This window comes from Gymnogyps californianus, chromosome 3 (assembly GCF_018139145.2).
Source record: "Gymnogyps californianus isolate 813 chromosome 3, ASM1813914v2, whole genome shotgun sequence".
In the NCBI taxonomy this organism is placed as follows: domain Eukaryota; kingdom Metazoa; phylum Chordata; class Aves; order Accipitriformes; family Cathartidae; genus Gymnogyps; species Gymnogyps californianus.
The window spans coordinates 126,662,320-126,680,860 of record NC_059473.1 but is presented as its reverse complement, the minus strand read 5'-3'; the positions used below and the strand labels follow the sequence as shown (position 1 = coordinate 126,680,860).

Sequence of the window (18,541 nt, the reverse complement as noted above, 5' to 3'; positions counted from 1 at the left end):
CCCCCCTTTGGAACAAAGGAAGCCCTGTGAGCTGTCCTCCCGCGGCGACTGCCTGCTGTTAATGTTTAATTGCCCTTTGACTCATTTCTCTCCTCCCCAGCTGGGTCTGGCCGAGGCTGGTGGTGAAGAGCTGCCCTCGAGGGTGATGATGGAGGTTGTGAATCAACTCTGCAGGAGTGGGAGCTGGGTAAGGGATCAGTGCAGCCCTGGGAGTCCCACAGGAACGTGGTATGGGATGCACCCAGCTGTGGTGGAGCCTGGTTCTGGTCAGGGGACCCAGAGGCAGAGGGGTAGCTCCGTCCTTGCTCTATGCACACACACCTCCGCACCAACAGCCACGGTAGTGTGCTTCCTCCATGCCATCTTCATCAGGACCCCACGCTCCAGATCCTTCCAGCAAGGCTGCCACCATCCAGGCTCTGTCTCTGGCCTGTGAGTCCCACGTCCTCCTGCCTCATGTGAAGAGCGAGTCCTGCTGCTGAAGTCTCCATCCTGCAACGAAGGCACCAAGATCCGAATCCCAAACGAACGGATTTCCCGTTCAGCATCCAGAAACGCAGCCAGGAGCCACCTCTGAAGATCTCTGGGAATGGAAAGCCTCCCTCAATGTGCCCAGAGGCGCTGCCCTGCCTGCCTGCCTGCGCTGTGCCTGCCTCCCAGCGCTCGGTGGATCTGGCAGGCAGGCAGAACATGAGGATTTCTGGTCTGGCCCCGTGCCCGACAGCCACGGTCTGCTCCTTGCTGCCGCTCCAGGCTCCTACACCCTTTAGCATGCCCAGGCAGGGCCTGGGGAACGAACCCTCCCCTGAAACGAGGCTACACTCATCCTGCTTCACGAACCAGTGCTGGGTCCCCTTGCTGGCCTTCAAACTAGTTTTGCTGGTCTTCAGTTAACCTTCCCAACCAGGGCCATCCAGGATGCCCTGCCCGTGGCCGACCTGGGATGGGTTGGCCTGGGCTCCCTGTGCCAGGCCCAGTGGGACATGTCCCGCCGTGGGTGGCCAGGGCTTGTGTCCCTGTCCCGTGCTGGCCAAGGCACGGACGAGGCTGGGCAGCCCAAGCCGCTGCCTGCGGCCTGCTTGCTCGTGCTCCTCTTCAGCTGCAGCAGGACAGGAATAACCCTGAGCACACCCAAGACTTCCAAGGGGAGCTGTGGCTTTGGCCCTCTCATTTTGCTGTTAATTACTGCACAGAAGTAATTACTTCCCCTGGCAAAGCAGCCGAGATGGCCTCTCATCAGAGCTGCTGGGGCGAGGACGTGGGGAAGCGCAGTGCCTCCGGCCATGCAACAGCTCCGTGGGGCCGAGCGTGGTTCTCCCGGGTATCGGGGAGGGTTCCTCGCAGCGTGATCCAGGGCATCTCCATCAGCTCTGAACCACAGCCGGTTTTCCGGATCCAGGGGTGCAAGAGGGGAGCAGGCGGCGGCTGAAACAAGGGGAAGAGGAGGGGGAACTTTCTGAAGAGGTTTCAGTGGGGTGTTGGTCAGGTTGGGGGGTGATTTGGGCAGCCTAGATGAAGGGGGACGTGCAGTGGGGACGCATCGGGTTTCTCTGCTCCCCTCTGGGGCTGTTGCAAGGTGGCTGTGACCCCAGAGAGGGCCGGTGGAGCCGGGTGAAGGACAGGCTGGCAAGTTATATGGGTGCATGAGGCGTATGGCCCGGCACCCTGCTCATCCCCTGGGGTTGGGGTCCCTGGCACGCAGCGAGGCCGTAGGCAGTTGGTTCAAGATAGGTGGGTGGCTATGGGGCGCAGCCCCGGGTGCTGTGGGGTCTGCGAGCTGCCGGAGGGGCGTGATGAGGAGGATGGAGTGGGCAGCAGGAAAGCAGCACGCCGTGTCCGAGCTTCCCCGGGGCCGAAGGAGGACCACGAGTCGGGGCAAAAAAAACCCACCGGGGAACCGGCCGCTGGCCCGCGTTCCCCATCCCCGCAGCCGGCACCGAGAGGGTTACGGAAGGCGGAGACGTACCGGGGCGCACCGGTACCGGCACAGCCGGCGGTGGGTGCCCGCCCCCGGCCCCGGGGAAGCCCTGCCCGCTTCTCCCCTTCATCCCCCTTCATTCCCCCCCCACCCCCCACCCCAGCCTCTACCATGCCCGGCGGCCGGAGCCACCGCCTCCTCCTCCTCCTCCTCCTCCTCGCCCCCGGTCCCGCGGAGACGGAGGGGGCGGCGGGGCAGGGCGGCCCCGGGTGTAGGGAGCGGGGGAGGCGGGCGGCGGGGGCCGCCGGAGGATGCTGGCGGCGGCCGGGCGAGGCGAAGCCCATCGCTCCCGGCGGCGGGGCCGCACCTGCGTTCCCCGGGGCTGCGGCAGCCGGTGGGCTCCGGGGCGGCCTCCCCTCACCCCCCCCACTCCGTCCCGGCCTTTCTCCATCCATCCCCGTGAAACGAAGCATCTCAGAAAGGGGGCAAAGACAGGAGGAGCGGCGGGGATCGCCCCCCAAACCGGCTGCCCTCGAAGGAGGGGCAGGGAGGCATCGCGACATCTTTCTGCTCCGCGTCGCTTCGGTTGCAACCTGGCAGTGCGCAAGGGCTGGGGAGAGAGCTGGCAGGGAGCTGGGGAGGCAGGCTCGCTCGGCTCCCGGCCTCCCAGCGCCAGGCCGGCGGTTATTTATAATTATCCCCCTTTCCCTCCTTCGGCCGCTCCTCGGCACGCAGCGGGATTCGGGGTTACGGCTGCAGGAGAAGGGGAAAGGCCTCGCAGCTCGGCGGCCAGCGAGACAGGGATGCTGCGGGTGATGCCCCGGTGAGCATCGGGGCACGGGGGACCGCGGCGTTTCTGCGGGGCCGGAGCAAGGGAAAGCGCCGCGATGCCCAGGAACAGGGCTTTTTCGGAGCCCGAGTGCTCGGCCGAGTACTCCGCCGACTACTCGGTGAGCCTGCCGTCGGACCCCGAGCACGGCGTGGGTCGGACCCATGAGGTGACGGTGCGCAGCTCGGGACCCTGCCTCTGCCTACCCCGCTTTATGCGCCTCACCTTCGCTCCCGAGTCCCTGGAGAACCTCTACCAGACCTATTTCCGCCGCCAACGCCACGAGACCCTCCTGGTGCTGGTGGTCTTCGCCGCCCTCTTCGACTGCTACGTCCTCGTCATGTGCGCCGTGGTCTACACCGCCGACAAGCTGGCCCCGGTGCTGGCGGCGGCGGCCGGGCTGGCCGCCCACGTGCTGCTCTTCATCCTCTGCAAGTACAGACTGCTCCCCGAGCGGGTGGCCCGCAGGTTCCTGCCCTACGTCCTTTGGGTCCTCATCTTGGCCCAGATCTTCTGCTACCTGGGTCTCAACTTCTCCCGCTCGCCCGAGGCCAGCGACACGGTGGGCTGGCAGGCTTTCTTCGTCTTCTCCTTCTTCATCACGCTGCCGCTGCGCTTGGCGCCCATCGTGCTCATCACCGCCGTCTCCTGCGGCGTTCACACGCTGGTGCTCGGTGTCACCGTCGCCCAGCAGCGGCAGGACGCCCTGGATGAGGGCACGCTGCTGAGACAGGTACGGGGCCAGCGGGGGGACATGGGGTCCCCTGGGATGGTGGGGGGTGACAGGTAAATCATCCCCATTTGGTGTTTCCATGAGTTATCGTGGGGTCCATCCCTGTCCCCATGCCCTGACCCTAAAGCCGGGTTTGATCCGGACCCTGCGAACTAATCGCGGTGTTTGCTGGGAGCAGGGGGCTCCCCAAAACATATCTGGGGATTGACCCGCATGGGGAGTGGGGTGCTGGAGCACCCACCCGTGCTGGGACACATGGCCACAGACCCGGCCCTGCAAGCATGAATCCATCGCCAGGAGCCACCCGGGGTGCGTAGACGCATGGGCTGCGGTTGGGCTGCTGGGGAAACTGAGGCACAGTGGACTGCGGGCTCCCCCATCCGCCCTGCCCTGTGGCCTTGCTTATGCCGATTTCCCTCTGAATTGCAAAAATGGCCAAAAATGGCCATTTTTAGCAGAAACGTGGCAGGAGCCCAGCTTCCGGGCTCGCAAACAGCCGCCGGAGCTTTCCCAGGAGGAAGGAGCCAGGCGGCCGCTCGACCCCAGCTTGGTCCCTGGGCGATGCCCATCACCCAGCCCCGCGCCTGGGCCAGAGCCCGGCGATGCTTTGGGGTGATTTTCTGCCCCAACGAAGCTGGAGAAACAGCGTCCCCGAGCCCCAAGGTGGCCCTAAGGACGGGCCACCCATTCCCGCACGCTGCAAAGGAGGGGACATGGGGGTCAGGCAGGGGGGAGAGTGGTCCCTGGCCTGTTGGGTTCTTAATATTTGGGAAATACCCACCTGGAGCAGCTAGAGACTGGTTTTATTCCCTAAATCAGTGAGTTTCACGGCTTGGCTGAGTCCCTTTCCTCCCACCGATGTCCCCACCGGCTGGCCACGCACCCGTCGATCTGGGGAGCCTTTCCATGGCCGACGTGGGGGGAAACAAAAAAAAAAAAAGCCAGAGCTGAAAACTTGTATGCTGGTGGCTGCTGACGGCAGCGGGGAAAATCCCACTGGAAGCATCCGCTCTGCCCCATAGTGGTGTGGGCTCCGTGGGAGGATGCTATGGGAATTCGGGATGCTCTGAGTCAGGTCCCAGGAGACCTCCAGCTGCTCCCAGCCTAAATAGGAAGAGAGAGGGGGGTTATTTATTTGCTTTTGGGGAGGTTTTGGGAGTGTTGAGCCCATGAGCACACCGGGAGCTTGGAAAATGGAGCCTGTTCTCCAAAAACCCCGAAGATACTGGTTTTTCCCTGCCCCTGGGCTGTACGGTTCGGGGCTGGTCCCCTGGCATGGGGTATCTCCTGGCATCACACAGGATTTTGCAAGGAAAAGCACTTTTTGGGCACGGTTTTTGGAGCATGCCGGGCTGGGTGCTGGGACAGCGGCGTGGGTACCCTCCCAGCGATGTCCGGCTGGAGGCACCGCGCCAGCGGGAGAAATCCCGGTGCAGCAGCGGCTTTCCCAGGTTTCGCTCCCTATCTGGGATGCAAATGTTGCACGTGGCCGATCCGAAGCCAAGGAAACCTTTCACTGCCACCAGCCCCGGAATGCAGGAGGCGAGGGGGCATGTGGGCATCCCTCCCCGGCCGGCAGCAGGCATGCGCCGCTGCCATCACCGCGTTAATCATTGCCGTGGCACGGAGAGTCCGGGGCCGGTAAAACCTTGGCAACGCGGCATGCCTCAGCCTTTGCCTGCTGCAAAAGGAGGAACATTATGTCCAGAAATAAACATCATATGCTTTATTATTATAGCCGGTGGTGCGGCTCCCGGAGGGCACTGCTATTAATAGGATGAACCGGAGGATGTCGCTTGAGCGGGGCCGGCGCAGCCCGGGGGGGTTCACGAGAGATGCCAGCAGCTTCTGCCCCGCTGCTGGCCATCGAAGAGGAGCTCGAAGGCTGAATCGCAGCAGGGGGTCGGAATTTGGCAGTGTCTGAGGCCATATCAGCCGTGGTTGTGTGCAAACCAGCTGCAAAGCATCCTCGGGCTCGGCCAATGACCCAGTCCTGGTTCGGATGGCCCCAGCGCATCCCACCGTGACTTTTCCTGCAGGATACAGATGGGGAAGGAGAGATAAGGCTCGGTCCACCAGCCGTGCACGCTCCTGCACGTGTCTTGCTCTCGCTGCTCCCAAATTATTGAGTGCAGATAATAACTGGTGACCGTGCTGGGAGCGGGGTCTCCTCCGTGCTGGGAGCAGGGTGTCCTCCATGCTGGGGTTTTTCCTGCGGTGTTTGGGATGCCGGGAGGTGTTTTGCAACTCAAGGCGTGTGGGCTCATGCCAGGGGAGGTTTCTGGGGCTGAGCATCCATTGCATGGCTGCAGGATGCAGCTGGAAGATGCTCGGCATGGGATGCGGCTGTGCCATGCGGTGCCGGCCGAGCGGGTCCCCGGGGTTTCCGGTGGCCCCGGTGTGCCGAGCTGTGCCAAGCTGTGCCGAGCTGCCCCATGCCCATCCAGGCCCGGTAGAGTGGCCCGTTGTCATGACAACCCGAGAGGCTGGTTAAAAATAGCAAGTGGCTGCTTGTTTTGGGGGTTTCTTCTCCGTGCCCACCTCCAGACGGCTCCTCGCTTGCTGTCTGCCACGCCACGGGTGCAGGGGCTTCCCGGGGATCCCCGGCTGCGGCGGTGGGGTGTGAGGCAGGATCTGGCCCTGGGGCATCAGCTGGGGGTCCCAGGCGCTCTCCCCTGCTCTTCATGCTCTTTTCCCCCTCAAAAAAAGTTTCCTTGCTGCAAATCATTTTGTCAACCCTGGCACGGTGCCGTGCCAGCACCCAAAACCCCAGTGCCAGGGCCTTGTATTTATTGCTGCATGTGGCCTGTTTCATCCATGCCTCAGTTTCCCCCTGCGTGGAAGGGGTTGGCAGCTCCTCCCTATCTCCATGTGATGAGACCGGGCTGCTCAGGGCTCGATGCTGTCGGGAGGTAAAACCTCCGAGGACGGGGACACCCAGGGATCGGGGTCACATTAGGGCTTTCCTCCGACCGAGCTGGGCTATGGGATATGGGGGCCAGGGAGGGGACAAGGTCAGTACGGAGGAGGTGGGGATCAGGGGAAGGGTGCTGAGCGCGGTGGCACATCCCCGATGGAGACGAGCCTGGGGATGGCTCCGTGCTCTTCCCGCTGGCTGTGATACAGCCCATGGCCCGCGGGGTGGGAGGACGTCTCCATGTCCCCATCGTCCCTTTGGCATAGCTGGAGCCTGTTGTCGCATCCTCCCCGTTGCTCTTCCCCTTTCTAGACTAAACAAACCAAATTCTTTCAACTTTCCCTCATCGGTCATATTTTCCATGAAGGCATCTCTGCTCCCATCTGCAAACCTGCTCCATCCCCTCCTGGGCTGCGGGGACACGGGGTCCAGCCCATGGGGACAGGATCCAGTCCATGGGGACAGGATCCAGCCCGGAGGATGGGGTCCAGCCCATGGAGCTGGGGTCTAGCCTGAGGGATGGGACAGGGTCCTGCCCATGGGAACAGGGTCCAGCCCCGGAATGGGACAGATCCAGCCTTCGGGACGCGGCAGCAAGCCTCCGTGCCATGCTCCCTTGAAACCCCAAAGAAAACAGGCTGGGTTATCACAGCCAGCAACACCCAGGAGCATCCACCTCCGGCGCTGCGGGCTCACACCCGTATTTTTGGCCGTTGAGAGGGATGTAGAGGGGCAGGAGCATGAGTAAATACGTGATTTTAGGGTTTGGCTATGTTTTTATTAACTTTTTCTGCACAAAGGAGTGCAATTCCCGTGGCAGGGGTGGGGGGAGCGGATGGCACATGAGCCGCTGAGAGCCGCTCGCCTTCAGCAGCGCCTTCCCTCGGGGCTGCGCTCGGCCTCTGCCGACCTGCTGCCTTTTTCCAAAACATCTCGGCAAGTTTTAATGAAGCGGAGTCAGCCCACAGGGACCACGAGGTCTCCTGGGATGCTCAGGGCGTGATCCCCGGACGTACCCCTCCCGCAGAGCCACCGTGACGGTCCCCCGTGAGTCCCCCCAGCACTTAATGGTGGCCGTGGCTTGGTAATTTATCCCCAGGGTGTATTCTATGTCCTCCTCCAGCATTTGAATACTTTTTTCCACTCTCACCGATCAGGCTCTGCTGCCCAAACAGAGACTTGCGGTGACACCGGCGCCGTCCCCAGGGCACGCACAGGCTTCCCCATGGCTCCGCTCACCCCCATCTCCTTTTCTCTGTCCCCAAAGATCCTGTCCAACGTTGCCATCTACCTTTGCACCATCACGGTGGGCACCATGTCCTACTACATGGCCGACCGCAAGCACCGCAAAGCCTTCCTCGAAGCACGCCAGTCCCTGGAGGTCAAGCTCAATCTGGAGGAGCAGAGCCAGCAGCAGGTAGGAGCCACGGCTGGACAGTGTGGGGACAGGGCAGGGGACAGTGATGGGACACCGGTGTGGCTTTGGGACATGGATAAGGCACCCATAGCCTGCACCCTGCATGGTACGGAGGGACCGTGGTGGGTGGCAATGGGGACAGGAGGACCCAAGGTGGGGAATGCACTTGCAGTTTTGCACCCTGTGCCCAATTTGGGGACTCTCCGTGGGACCGTCCTCTTCCAGGGCCTCCCAGCTCCTGCCACGGCCACCACCAAGCTGTCCCCATCCCTGAGCACAGCCACGCGGCAGGTTCCCCAGGCACAGCCACATGGCAGATCCCCATCCCCATGCACGGCCACGTGGCAGGTCCCCAAGTGCGGCCACGTGGCAGGTCCCTGTCCCCGTGCACAGTCACATTGTGGGTCCCTAGGTGCAGCCACGTGGCAGGTCTCCATCGCTGTGCACGGCCACGCAGCAGATCCCCATCCCTGAGCACGGCCACACAGCAGGTCCCTGTGCACAGCCACGTGGCGGGTGCCTGTCCCCGTGCAGAGCCACGCAGCAGGTCCCCGTCCCCAGGCACGGCCACGCAGCAGGTCCTTGTCCCCAGGCACAGCCACACAGCAGGTCCCCATCCCCAGGCACGGCCCACACGGCAGGTCCTTGTCAGCGGGCACAGCCATGCAGCGTGTCCCTGTCCCCCGGCACAACCACATGGCAGGTCCCCATCCCTGAGCACGGCCACGCAGCAGGTCCCCATCCCCAGGCATGGCCACGCAGCAGGTCCCCATCCCTGAGCACGGCCACGCAGCAGGTCCTTGTCCCCAGGCATGGCCACGCAGCAGGTCCCCATCCCTGAGCACGGCCACGCAGCAGGTCCCCATCCCCAGGCACAGCCACGCAGCAGGTCCTTGTCCCCAGGCACGGCCACGCAGCAGGTCCTCATCAGGCCCCCGGCCATCTCATGGGCCAGTCCTGCAGCAGACCATGACGGGAAAGGGAGGGCTGGCAGCAAGCAAGCATAGCCAGCGGCTCTCCGCTCATCCCACGAGCGATTCTCGCCGCAGCGGAGCCCCACGTCCACGCCTGTGCCGGCACCGCACAGGGGAACGGGCGTCGCGGTGCCAGCCGGCTGTTTCAAAGCCCTGTTGTCTCCAGCCGCTGTCCGGTGATGAGCTGGGCTAATTTTAGCACCTTATCTGAGGCCTCTCTCCCCATCTCCCATCTCTTATCTGGTTGATCCGCTGCCAGCAATTTGCTCCCAATGGCAACAAGAGACACGTGGCGGGGCCGGGCCAGTGTCACTGGCGTCCTCTTTGCTGCAAAACCTGGGTGGATGCTCTGATGTCTCGTAAGGGGTTAGGTCCAGGGAGGGGTTTGGGTGATGGGAGCAAATCCTGGGGCTGAGGGGTGGTCCGAGTGAGAACACCTTCGAGGCCCCAGCTCGTGGGTTCGGAAGGGTATGGGAAGGGACGTGGGGATTATTATCACATGAGTTCTGTTTCCTTAGGGAATTGAGCTAAAAATAGCCTGTGATCTTGCAGGAAAGGCTGCTAGCGTGAGGCCGAGTGGCTCGGGGCAGGGGGGCCGCAGGGCAGGGAACGATGCTGGCAGCCGGATCCATCCCTCCTCCCTCCGGGCCATCAGTGGTGGCTGAACCGGCAGCCCCACGGGCAGAGCTAAGGTTAACGGGAGCCGAGAGGGGCCGGGGAGCTCCCGCACGCCTCCCTGCCGGCAGCCCCCGGGGACGGGGACGGGGACACGGTGCCGTTCCTCCAGCAACGGTCCCACGGCGGCTGTGCACAGAACCCGCCCTGTCCCGGGGGAAAACCCACTTCATTAACCAAGTTACTTACATTTAGTGCAAATCCCCACGTGCATCCAGGCAGATCTATCCCTTCGCCAGCTCCGGGGCTGCAGGGCCAGTGGGGACAGTAACGGGTACGATGTCCCCAAGTGGGCTTGATCCTCCTGGGGGACCTCGGTTGAGTCCTACGCATGGATGTGGGATACCCACCATGCTTTTAAATTGATAAATCCTCCCTGGCGTGCTTTAACCCAGGTCTGTACACCCAGCCCCGACCCACCCCCGGGGCAGGACACCCTGGGGCAGCTCGCAGGGACCTTGGGGGACATCGGTGCAGACCCCGAGGTCACTCCCAGCACCGTGTTCCCAGGTTTATTTGGGCCAACAAAAGCTTGGCCAACCCAACGCATTTTAATTCTCAAGCTCCCAGCGAGGGGCTGGGCTCCGTATCGTGCCTGCAGAAGGGATCTGGGGTGCACAAGCAAATTTTGCAGCCGGTGTTCAAATAAGTGTGGGGGACTGTCCCTCCTTCCCATGGCTCCGGGGACAGGGAGGCTGGTGGCCGCAGTGTCCCAAAACTGCCACCCTCCCATCCTCCCCTGCCTGGGGTTTATTCCCACTTGCAAAAATCCTGATGAGAACTTGTAAAATAGGGAGGAAAATGGAAAAAGCAGTGGTTGGCATCCCTGGCAGAGTATTGTCAAGGGGGACCTGCCACCCATGGGTGCATCCCCTCCACCCGTGGGTGCGGGTTTGGAGTCGGGGTGGTGGCTCCCAGCTTCCCAGGGTGCCCTGGGACACCCCGCGCCGAGCTTACTCTCCCTGCCTAGAGGAAAAGCTCCTGTTTCACCCGTGGCTTGATCCACCCGCTCCTTCCCCACGTGTGGCTGAGAGCTTGGGTTAAAGACCTGGCTGGGCCCTGGGATCCTTCGGGGACGGCCAGCTCCGGCAGCGAAGGGCCCGGGAGCTTGGAAATGTCACTTTGCTGCTCTCTGTCCCCATGGAGAGGGGAGCGCTCAGACCATAGTGCATGCACCGTGCATTTAGACCGTGCATTTGCACCGTGCATTTGCACTGTGCGTTTGCACCATGCCTTCGTGCCATGCGTTTAGACTGTGCATTTGCACCATGCATGTAAACTGTACGTTTGCACCATGCATTTGTACCATGCATTTGTACCGTGCATTTGTACCGTGCATTTTGCATTTTGACTGTGCATTTGCACCGTGTATTTGCACCCTGCATTTGCACCCTGCATTTAAACAGTGCATTTGCACCATTGAGACTGTGAATTTAGACCATGCGTTTGCGCCATATATTTGCACTGTGCATTTGCACCACGCGTTGCTGCGCTTGGCACGGGCTCGGCTTCGTGTCGTGGCCAACTCTCTTCCCTGCCCCGTCCCCCAGGAGCGGCTGATGCTCTCCATCCTGCCCAAGCACGTGGCCGATGAGATGCTGAAGGACATGAAGAAGGACCCGAGCCAGAAGGAGATGCAGCAGTTCAACACCATGTACATGTACCGCCATGAGAACGTCAGGTAGGACCATCCCTTTCATTGCGTGACCCCGTGCCATCCTCGTGGGGAAAAAAAACTCCAATTTTTTTGCAAAAATTTGTATTTTGCAGTCCTGGCTAGAAAAGAGGGGAGAGATTGGGGTGGTTTGCAGCTAAAGCGAAGGGTGACAGGGGACGGCTGCCAACCAGATCATGGCTTGGGGCCCCTTTTTGCTCCAGCCATGGTTTGCAGAGCATCGTTTTCAGCCGTGTCCCAAAATAGCCTTTCCTCTGGCGTGGGTGCCCCGGTAAAAAAAGGAGAGCGGGGAAGTGGGGGGGCCCTGGGGTTGGGGGGACGCCGGGGCTGAGCCGCTCGCCGTCGTTCCCCGCAGCATCCTCTTCGCAGACATCGTGGGCTTCACTCAGCTCTCCTCGTCCTGCAGCGCCCAGGAGCTGGTGAAGCTCCTCAACGAGCTCTTCGCCCGCTTCGACAAGCTGGCAGCCGTGAGTGCCCCCCTCCCCGGCCTGCCCCAGCCTGGCATGGAATGAGCTGGGCAGGTCTCAGCCACCACCCTGCATCCCCAGATGGGGATGAGGAGGTTAAAATATTATTGCTCCGGGACGCTGGAGACGCCCTGCCCTGCGTTGCAAAAATAGAGCTGGGAAGGGCCCCCCCCCCAATGCCCCCCCCGCCGGGGTGCAGCCGGGCTCCCAGCCGAGTCCTCGGGGGAGGCAGGGTGGGAATGGAAAATCCGATTATTTGTGTCCCTGCCGGGCACGGGAGACCTCTGCGTGGGTCAAGGTCGGCCTGGGAGAGGGATGGGAGCAGCGAGAGGGCTGGGGGGGGAGTGGGGGGGTCCCAGCTGATGGGTGGGGGGCTGACACCGTACCCCCCGCCTCCCCAGAAATACCACCAGCTGCGCATCAAGATCCTGGGCGACTGCTACTACTGCATCTGCGGGCTGCCCGAGTACCGGGAGGACCACGCCGTCTGCTCCATCATGATGGGGCTGGCCATGGTGGAGGCCATTTCGTAAGGGTTTTTTCCGTGGGGACGGGGAGGGATTCACCCCCAAGGAGGGGTGCCAGGGTGGGCAGGGGGTCCTGGGGTGCAGCCTGGGGGCTTTGGGGGCCCAGCTTCTGCAAAATGCATACAAATATGGAGGGGTGATAATTAACGATGGGGGGGTTGGGATGGGGATGGGCTGTGGGGTGGAGTGGGGATGGGTTGGGGGGGGGGGGGGTCACCCCCGTATCATCCTTGTCTTCCCCCCCACCCCAGCTACGTGCGGGAGAAGACCAAGACGGCGGTGGACATGCGGGTGGGGGTCCACAGCGGGACGGTGCTGGGGGGCGTGCTGGGCCAGAAGCGCTGGCAGTATGACGTGTGGTCCACCGATGTCACCGTGGCCAACAAGATGGAGGCGGGCGGCATCCCTGGGTGAGCATCTCCAGGGGGGAGGCAGGAGACAGGGACAGGGTGCCCTGCACCCAAGGGTGACACAGGCGCCCGGTGCTGGCAGGCGGGTGCACATCTCGCAGAGCACCATGGATTGCCTAAAGGGTGAGTTCGAGGTGGAGCCGGGTGAAGGTGGCTCACGCTGCGAGTACCTGAAGGAGAAGGGCATCGTCACCTACCTCATCGTGGTCCCCAAGCAGCCCCTCCGCAACGGCATCAACGGGGTGGTGAGTGGTGGTGGCGGCGGTGCCGTGGCAAGCCGGGGTTGGGGGGGGGGACACCCCCCACCGCCACCCACCACCTTCACCTTGCAGAAGTTGTCGCTGACCTCATCCCATGGCGGCTCCCCACCGTTGGTCAACACCAAGGAGCGCAACGGCAGCCTCAGCCTGGCCTGTGCCAGCCCCGAGGAGCCCAAGGAGCCCGATGCCAGGGTGAGAGGCGCCCTGGAGAGTGGGGAGGAGGATGGAGAGGTACAGCCCGTGCAAAGCATCCCCCTTCCAGCAGCTCGCCTGCATTTGGGAGGCTGCTGATAGCCACATTGGGGTGGTTGAACATCCCACTGGTGCCAGCGTGGTCTTGCTGATGCCTCGGCTGTGCCGGCGCAGGCAGTGAACCCCTCCTTCCCCAACCCTCGTCGGCGGCTGCGGCTGCGGGACCTGGCCGAGCGGGTGATCGACGCCTCGCAGAACGAGCAGGAGCTCAACAAGCTGCTCAACGAAGCCTTGCTGGAGCGCGAGTCCGTCCAGGCGTGAGTGACCCTGGCTGGTGGCATGTCCCGGCACGGCTCGGCCGGTCCTCGGTGCCGCCGGGCGCTGATGGGTGGTGTTGCCAGCAGGCTGAAGGGGAAGAGCACCTTCCGGCTCTCCATGCGCTTCATTGACCCCGAAATGGAGACGCGCTACTCGGTGGAGAAGGAGAAGCAGAGCGGGGCCGCCTTCAGCTGCTCCTGCGTTGTCCTCTTCTTCACCGCCTTGGTGGAGGTCTTCATTGACCCCTGGTACAGCAGGGAGGTGGTGGGGAGGGGTGGCCCCAAGCCCTGCTTGGCCGCGCCGGGCTTCAAACCCATCCCCTCTTGGCCTTTTTGGCAGGTTGGTGGCCAACTACGTGACCTTCGTGGTGGGGGAGATCCTGCTGCTCATCCTCACCCTCTGCTCGTTGGCTGCCATCTTCCCCCGGGTGAGACGGGACGGGCTCACCACTCATGGTGATAGGACACCGTGATGTCCCATCACCGTGTCCTGCCTGGGCGAACCCTCCCACCTTCCTCTCCCCGCAGGTCTTCCCCAAAAAGCTCGTGGCCTTCTCCACCTGGATCGACAGGACCCGCTGGGCGCGCAACACCTGGGCCATGGCTGCCATCGTCATTGTAACCGTCGCCGACATCGTAGACATGGTGAGCCACCACCCCGGGTGCCAGCGGGGCTGAGCCTGCTCCAGCCTCCATCCAAGCAGCCCATAATTGTGCACGGCCCCGTGCACGGCCGATCGTTAAAGCAATTAGCAGGGCTGCACTGTAGGGGGGAAATTTAGGTCGGGTGTCCTCCTCCTACTCTGCAAAGCACCCTCTCCCTTTGAGTGGCCACGCAGCCCATGGAGAGGTGCACCCCGTCCCCGTGTCCCCCTCCTCACCCTGCCCTCCTCCCCCCAGCTCAGCTGCCGGCACGACCATGGCGGGATGGGCAACAGGACAGTGGGGCCACCGCAGCCGGGCAGCTGCGGGGAGCAGCCCAAGTACTACAGCTACATCGCCCTGTTGGCCTTGGTGGCCACCATCATGCTGGTGCAGGTCAGCCACATGGTCAAGCTGACCCTCATGGTGCTGATCACCGGGGCCGCCGGCGCCGTCAACATCTACGCCTGGGAGCACATCTTCGACCAGTATGACCGCCGCCGTGGCCGGCAAAGCACGTAAGGGGTGGCAAGGGGGATGGGCGCGGGTTGGGGGGCACGGCCATGCCCACTGCCCACCCACGCCTCGCTGGCTCCGCCGGCAGGTCCTCGCTGGTCCCCTCCAAGTACTCCATGACGGCAATGATCTTCATTGTGATGCTCAGCTTCTACTATTTCTCTCGCCACGTGAGTGACTTGACCCCCCGGCCCCGGCAAGCTCCCCTCCCCTCTGCGTCTTCACCCTCAGCCCCTGCCCTTATTTCTTGGAAGCTCCAAGGCAGCAGGATTTGTCCCCAGCTGTGAACAGCATCTCCGGCTCTTCTCCAAGGAAGCCCACCCAAGGGCTCTCCAGGACCGTATCAGTGCAGAGAACACCTCCATCTCATCCCCATGGTTAGGGGTGGGCAGCAACTTGGTGGCCCTAAGGCCCATGCCTACCTCGCGAGGGTCCCGTTTGCACCTTGGAGCTGGTCTCATGTCCCCAGTTAGGGCTTCACTTTGTCCCAGAGCCTTCTTCCAGGCTGTCCCCAAGCCCAGCCCGGCCCCACAGAGGCCAGGATGCTCCCAGCGCTGGAGAGGACACACTGGTGGGTGGGAACTCGGGGTGCAGCCATCTCCTCCCACCCACAGGTGGAGAAGCTGGCCAGGACCCTCTTCCTCTGGAAGATCGACGTCCACGACCAGAAAGAGCGGGTCTACGAGATGCGGCGCTGGAACGAGGCCCTCGTCACCAACATGCTGCCCGAGCATGTGGCCCGGCACTTCCTGGGCTCCAAGAAGCGGGATGAGGTGAGGGGCACCCGGGAGGGGGGGATTTCCCCCCATTTTTTTTTTCGGGGAGGCCTCTGGATCCAGAGGCTTTGCTGAAGGCTCTGGCTGAGCATCTTTGGTTGGATGACAAAGCTGTCTTGGCCGTGCAAGGTGAGGTTACAGAGTACCCTCATTTTTTCACATGTGCCAAGGGAAGATGGCTTCATGGGAGGGTTTGGGTTTGCTGGAGGTGCTGGTGTCACGCGTGGGCATGTCCCCGGCTCACGGCCACCATCCCATCCTGTCCCCAGGAGCTGTACAGCCAGTCCTATGACGAGATTGGTGTCATGTTCGCCTCCCTCCCCAACTTTGCCGACTTCTACACGGAGGAGAGCATCAACAACGGGGGCATTGAGTGCTTGCGGTTCCTCAACGAGATCATCTCCGACTTTGACGCGGTGAGTCGGGATGGAGCCAGCCACAGGGATGGTGTGGGGCTCGGCTAGACTTTCCCTTCCTGCCCCATCTGGGGACAGAAGGACCTGCCATGGCCCCCGGGGGTGCCTGAGGGTCTTGTCTCCACGGCTCAGCTCCTGGACGAACCCCAATTCCGGTGCATCACCAAAATCAAAACTATCGGCAGCACCTACATGGCCGCTTCTGGAGTGACCCCCGATGCCAACACCAATGGCTACAGCACCAAGGTGAGGGGTCCCCGTGGTGGGGGGACAGCGGGCAAGGGGTGGGCAGGCCTGACCCGCGCTGCCCTTGCAGAAGGAGACCCTCTCGGATAAAGAGCGCTGGCAGCACTTGGCCGACCTGGCCGACTTTGCCTTAGCCATGAAGGTGACGCTGATGAACATCAACTACCAGTCCTTCAACAACTTCATGCTCCGCATAGGCAAGTCCGGGAGCGTGGAGCGGGGTCTGCCTCGGCATCCCCCGTCCCTCCTTCCCTGCCAGCGGTGGGACACTGGGCAGCAGCTGTAGTTCAGCAGCTGAAGGCAGCAGGGCTGGGGGGGACGCTCATTGCCCCGACCCATCCCCTGGGACAGACGCTCCTGCAGACCAGGATGTCCTGTCCACGTCACCAGGCATGGAGGTGACATCTACTCCCTGTCTTGTACAGGCATGAACAAGGGGGCTGTGCTGGCGGGCGTCATCGGCGCCCGCAAACCGCACTACGACATCTGGGGCAACACGGTGAACGTGGCCAGCAGGATGGAGTCCACCGGCGTGATGGGGAACATACAGGTGGGGTGACGAGGGGGGGGACACAAATCGGCAACCCGTGGGGGGGGCTGCAGCCCTCAAAACACCCCAGGCTTTGGGTGGGAAGGGGAAAGTGCTGCCGGGAGCACACGGGAGGGCTGGGGCTGGCTGCGGGGCTGGGAATGGGGCAAGGCGATGCTCAAAGAAGGGCACCCCAAGACAATGGGGTGGGGAGCCAGGCTGGTGGGTAGACCTGTTGTCCAAGCGGCATGCGGGGGTCCCTGCTCCCCGTGTCACGTGCCAGGCAAGGACACACACACCCCCCACACCCCCCCCCCAGCCTCCCACCATGTCCACTTGACCCTGCAGGTGGTGGAGGAGACCCACCTCATCCTAAAGGAGTACGGCTTCCGCTTCGTGCGCCGGGGAGCCATCTACGTCAAGGGCAAAGGGGAGCTGCTCACCTTCTTCCTCAAGGGCCGGGAGAAGCAGGGCTCCTTTGTCAACGGCTCCTCCGTCACCCTGCCCCATCAGGTGGTGGACAGCTCGTGAGGGTCCGGCGCCCGCCCGCCACCACAGCCACCGCCTCCCGGCGCCAAGTGGGGCGGCTCGGAGGGAGCCCGGCACCCGCCGCCGGGGACATCCATCCCACCACGGTCCGGATCTGAAACCGAACTCGAGAAACCAACCCCTTCGCACGACCCTTTCCGAGCCCCCGCCGGAGGTTTCTGCTTGGCGGGGTTTGCTCCATCACGCCTGCGGCCGAGCAGGAGGGAGACGTGGGGCCGTCGCGGCGGGCTCCTCCGGCCGTTCACGCTCGCGCGCAAGCGCACGCAAGCTCTCAGCCCCCGGCGGGCACGGGGCCGGGGACACGCGCTGCCTTTCCCCGGGCATCCCGGGCTTTACCGGGCAAGGCAGCCATACTACCAAGCCGCGCCGGGGGACAGCATGACATTAAAGTAGCATCACGGGCCCCGGCGCTCGGCACGAGGAGATCCAAACTCAGGGCCGGATGGGAAGACACCGCGTCTCTCCTGCGTGCCGGGAGCGGTAGCTACGAACTGGGAGCATCCGGGGTTTGCTGTTAGTTTGTACCAAGTTCATCCTCATCACAAACCACCGTAGTTAGGAGATCGGGGAGACGGAGAGCGCAGTGCCGCCTTTGACTCGGGGAAGAAGAAAGAGGAACCGATATTGTGTATTTCAGATATATAAATATATATAAGAGTACAGATTGACATTTATATTTTTAACTGTGCCCGTTCCCTCCCCGCGGCAGGGCTCACGCTCGTCCGGACGCTGCCCCGTGCACGCTGCGGTCGGCTGCTGTCACTTTGCTGTCGCTTGATGGAAGAGAGGACCAAGGACCGGCCGAGGAAGGGACTGGTGTGTTAAACCCGATGCTGCCAGGGCCGGGGGGAGAAGGCAGGCACCCGCGGAGTGTAATTACGCCGCTAGTTTCTTGAATAGAAGCAGTTGAATTTCAAAGCCTGGTTCTGCGCCTGCTTTGTTCTGGGGGTTGTGGATACGGCCAGAAGGGCTTGACCGCCTTGCCGAGGGGATGTTGGTTTTGGAGGGGTCCCCGAAGGGGAGGCTGGTGCCAGGGCTGAGCACCTCCCGTCAGTGGCATTCGCTCCTCTCCCTCGTTGGGGCTCAGCCGAGTACCTAACCACCAGGAACGGTGATAGGGGAGTTTAATCCTGCAAGGATTTCCCGAAGGAAATAATAAAAACCACATCCCCCACCTGCCCTGCTCCGTCCCTGCGTTCGCAGGGCCTGGCTGTGGGTGCAAGCAGCACCCACGGGGACCCGGAGCGATGCTGGAGAGGGGAAGAAACCTGCATCGGCACCCGCCTTGCCAGGCGCAGCCCTCCGAGGGCGTTTGTACTCTGGGATACGAGCCCGGAGGCGTGATGGGTCTTATGGCCCGGACCTGCCTCCCTCTGTCCCACACAAACCGGGGATTTTGTCCAAGACCTGGGTTAAGCCTGGCTTTGCCACAGCTGCCTCAGTGCCGAGCTGTGGCACTTTAACCTCGCAGCTTAAGTGTCCAGTTCCCACGGATTTCCCCCACAAGCCTGGCCCGGACCTTCACTCCCCTTCCCGGCAAGGTCAGGACTCTGCCT

At 62.8% G+C, this 18,541-nt stretch overlaps 1 protein-coding gene across 2 annotated transcripts; it reads left to right on the top strand.

Moving 5' to 3' along the window:
• Positions 1 to 2,805: 2,805 nt before the first annotated feature.
• ADCY3 (adenylate cyclase 3) lies at positions 2,806 to 16,967 on the top strand. 2 transcript variants are annotated; one of them, XM_050894213.1, is made up of 20 exons: positions 2,806 to 3,480; positions 7,665 to 7,814; positions 11,014 to 11,144; positions 11,494 to 11,605; positions 12,007 to 12,134; positions 12,384 to 12,542; positions 12,625 to 12,811; positions 12,878 to 12,994; positions 13,169 to 13,311; positions 13,399 to 13,560; positions 13,652 to 13,739; positions 13,840 to 13,956; positions 14,350 to 14,473; positions 14,518 to 14,639; positions 15,084 to 15,242; positions 15,515 to 15,661; positions 15,794 to 15,907; positions 15,978 to 16,104; positions 16,333 to 16,457; positions 16,785 to 16,967. In XM_050894213.1, the coding sequence occupies exons 1-20, from the start codon at positions 2,806 to 2,808 to the stop codon at positions 16,965 to 16,967; spliced, it is 3,270 nt and encodes a 1,089-aa protein (XP_050750170.1). The 2 variants fall into 2 exon arrangements, with proteins under 2 accessions (XP_050750170.1, XP_050750169.1); XM_050894212.1 differs by having other exon boundaries at positions 14,212 to 14,473.
• The last annotated feature ends 1,574 nt before the right edge of the window (positions 16,968 to 18,541 follow it).

Excerpts from the sequence above, each read along its gene's own strand:
- ADCY3 (XM_050894212.1), top strand. The coding sequence starts at position 2,806 with ATGCCCAGGAACAGGGCTTTTTCGGAGCCCGAGTGCTCGGCCGAGTAC. Across the intron at positions 11,145-11,493 it reads TACCGCCATGAGAACGTCAG|CATCCTCTTCGCAGACATCG; the intron begins GTAGGACCATCC and ends CGTTCCCCGCAG. Across the intron at positions 13,561-13,651 it reads GAGGTCTTCATTGACCCCTG|GTTGGTGGCCAACTACGTGA; the intron begins GTACAGCAGGGA and ends CCTTTTTGGCAG.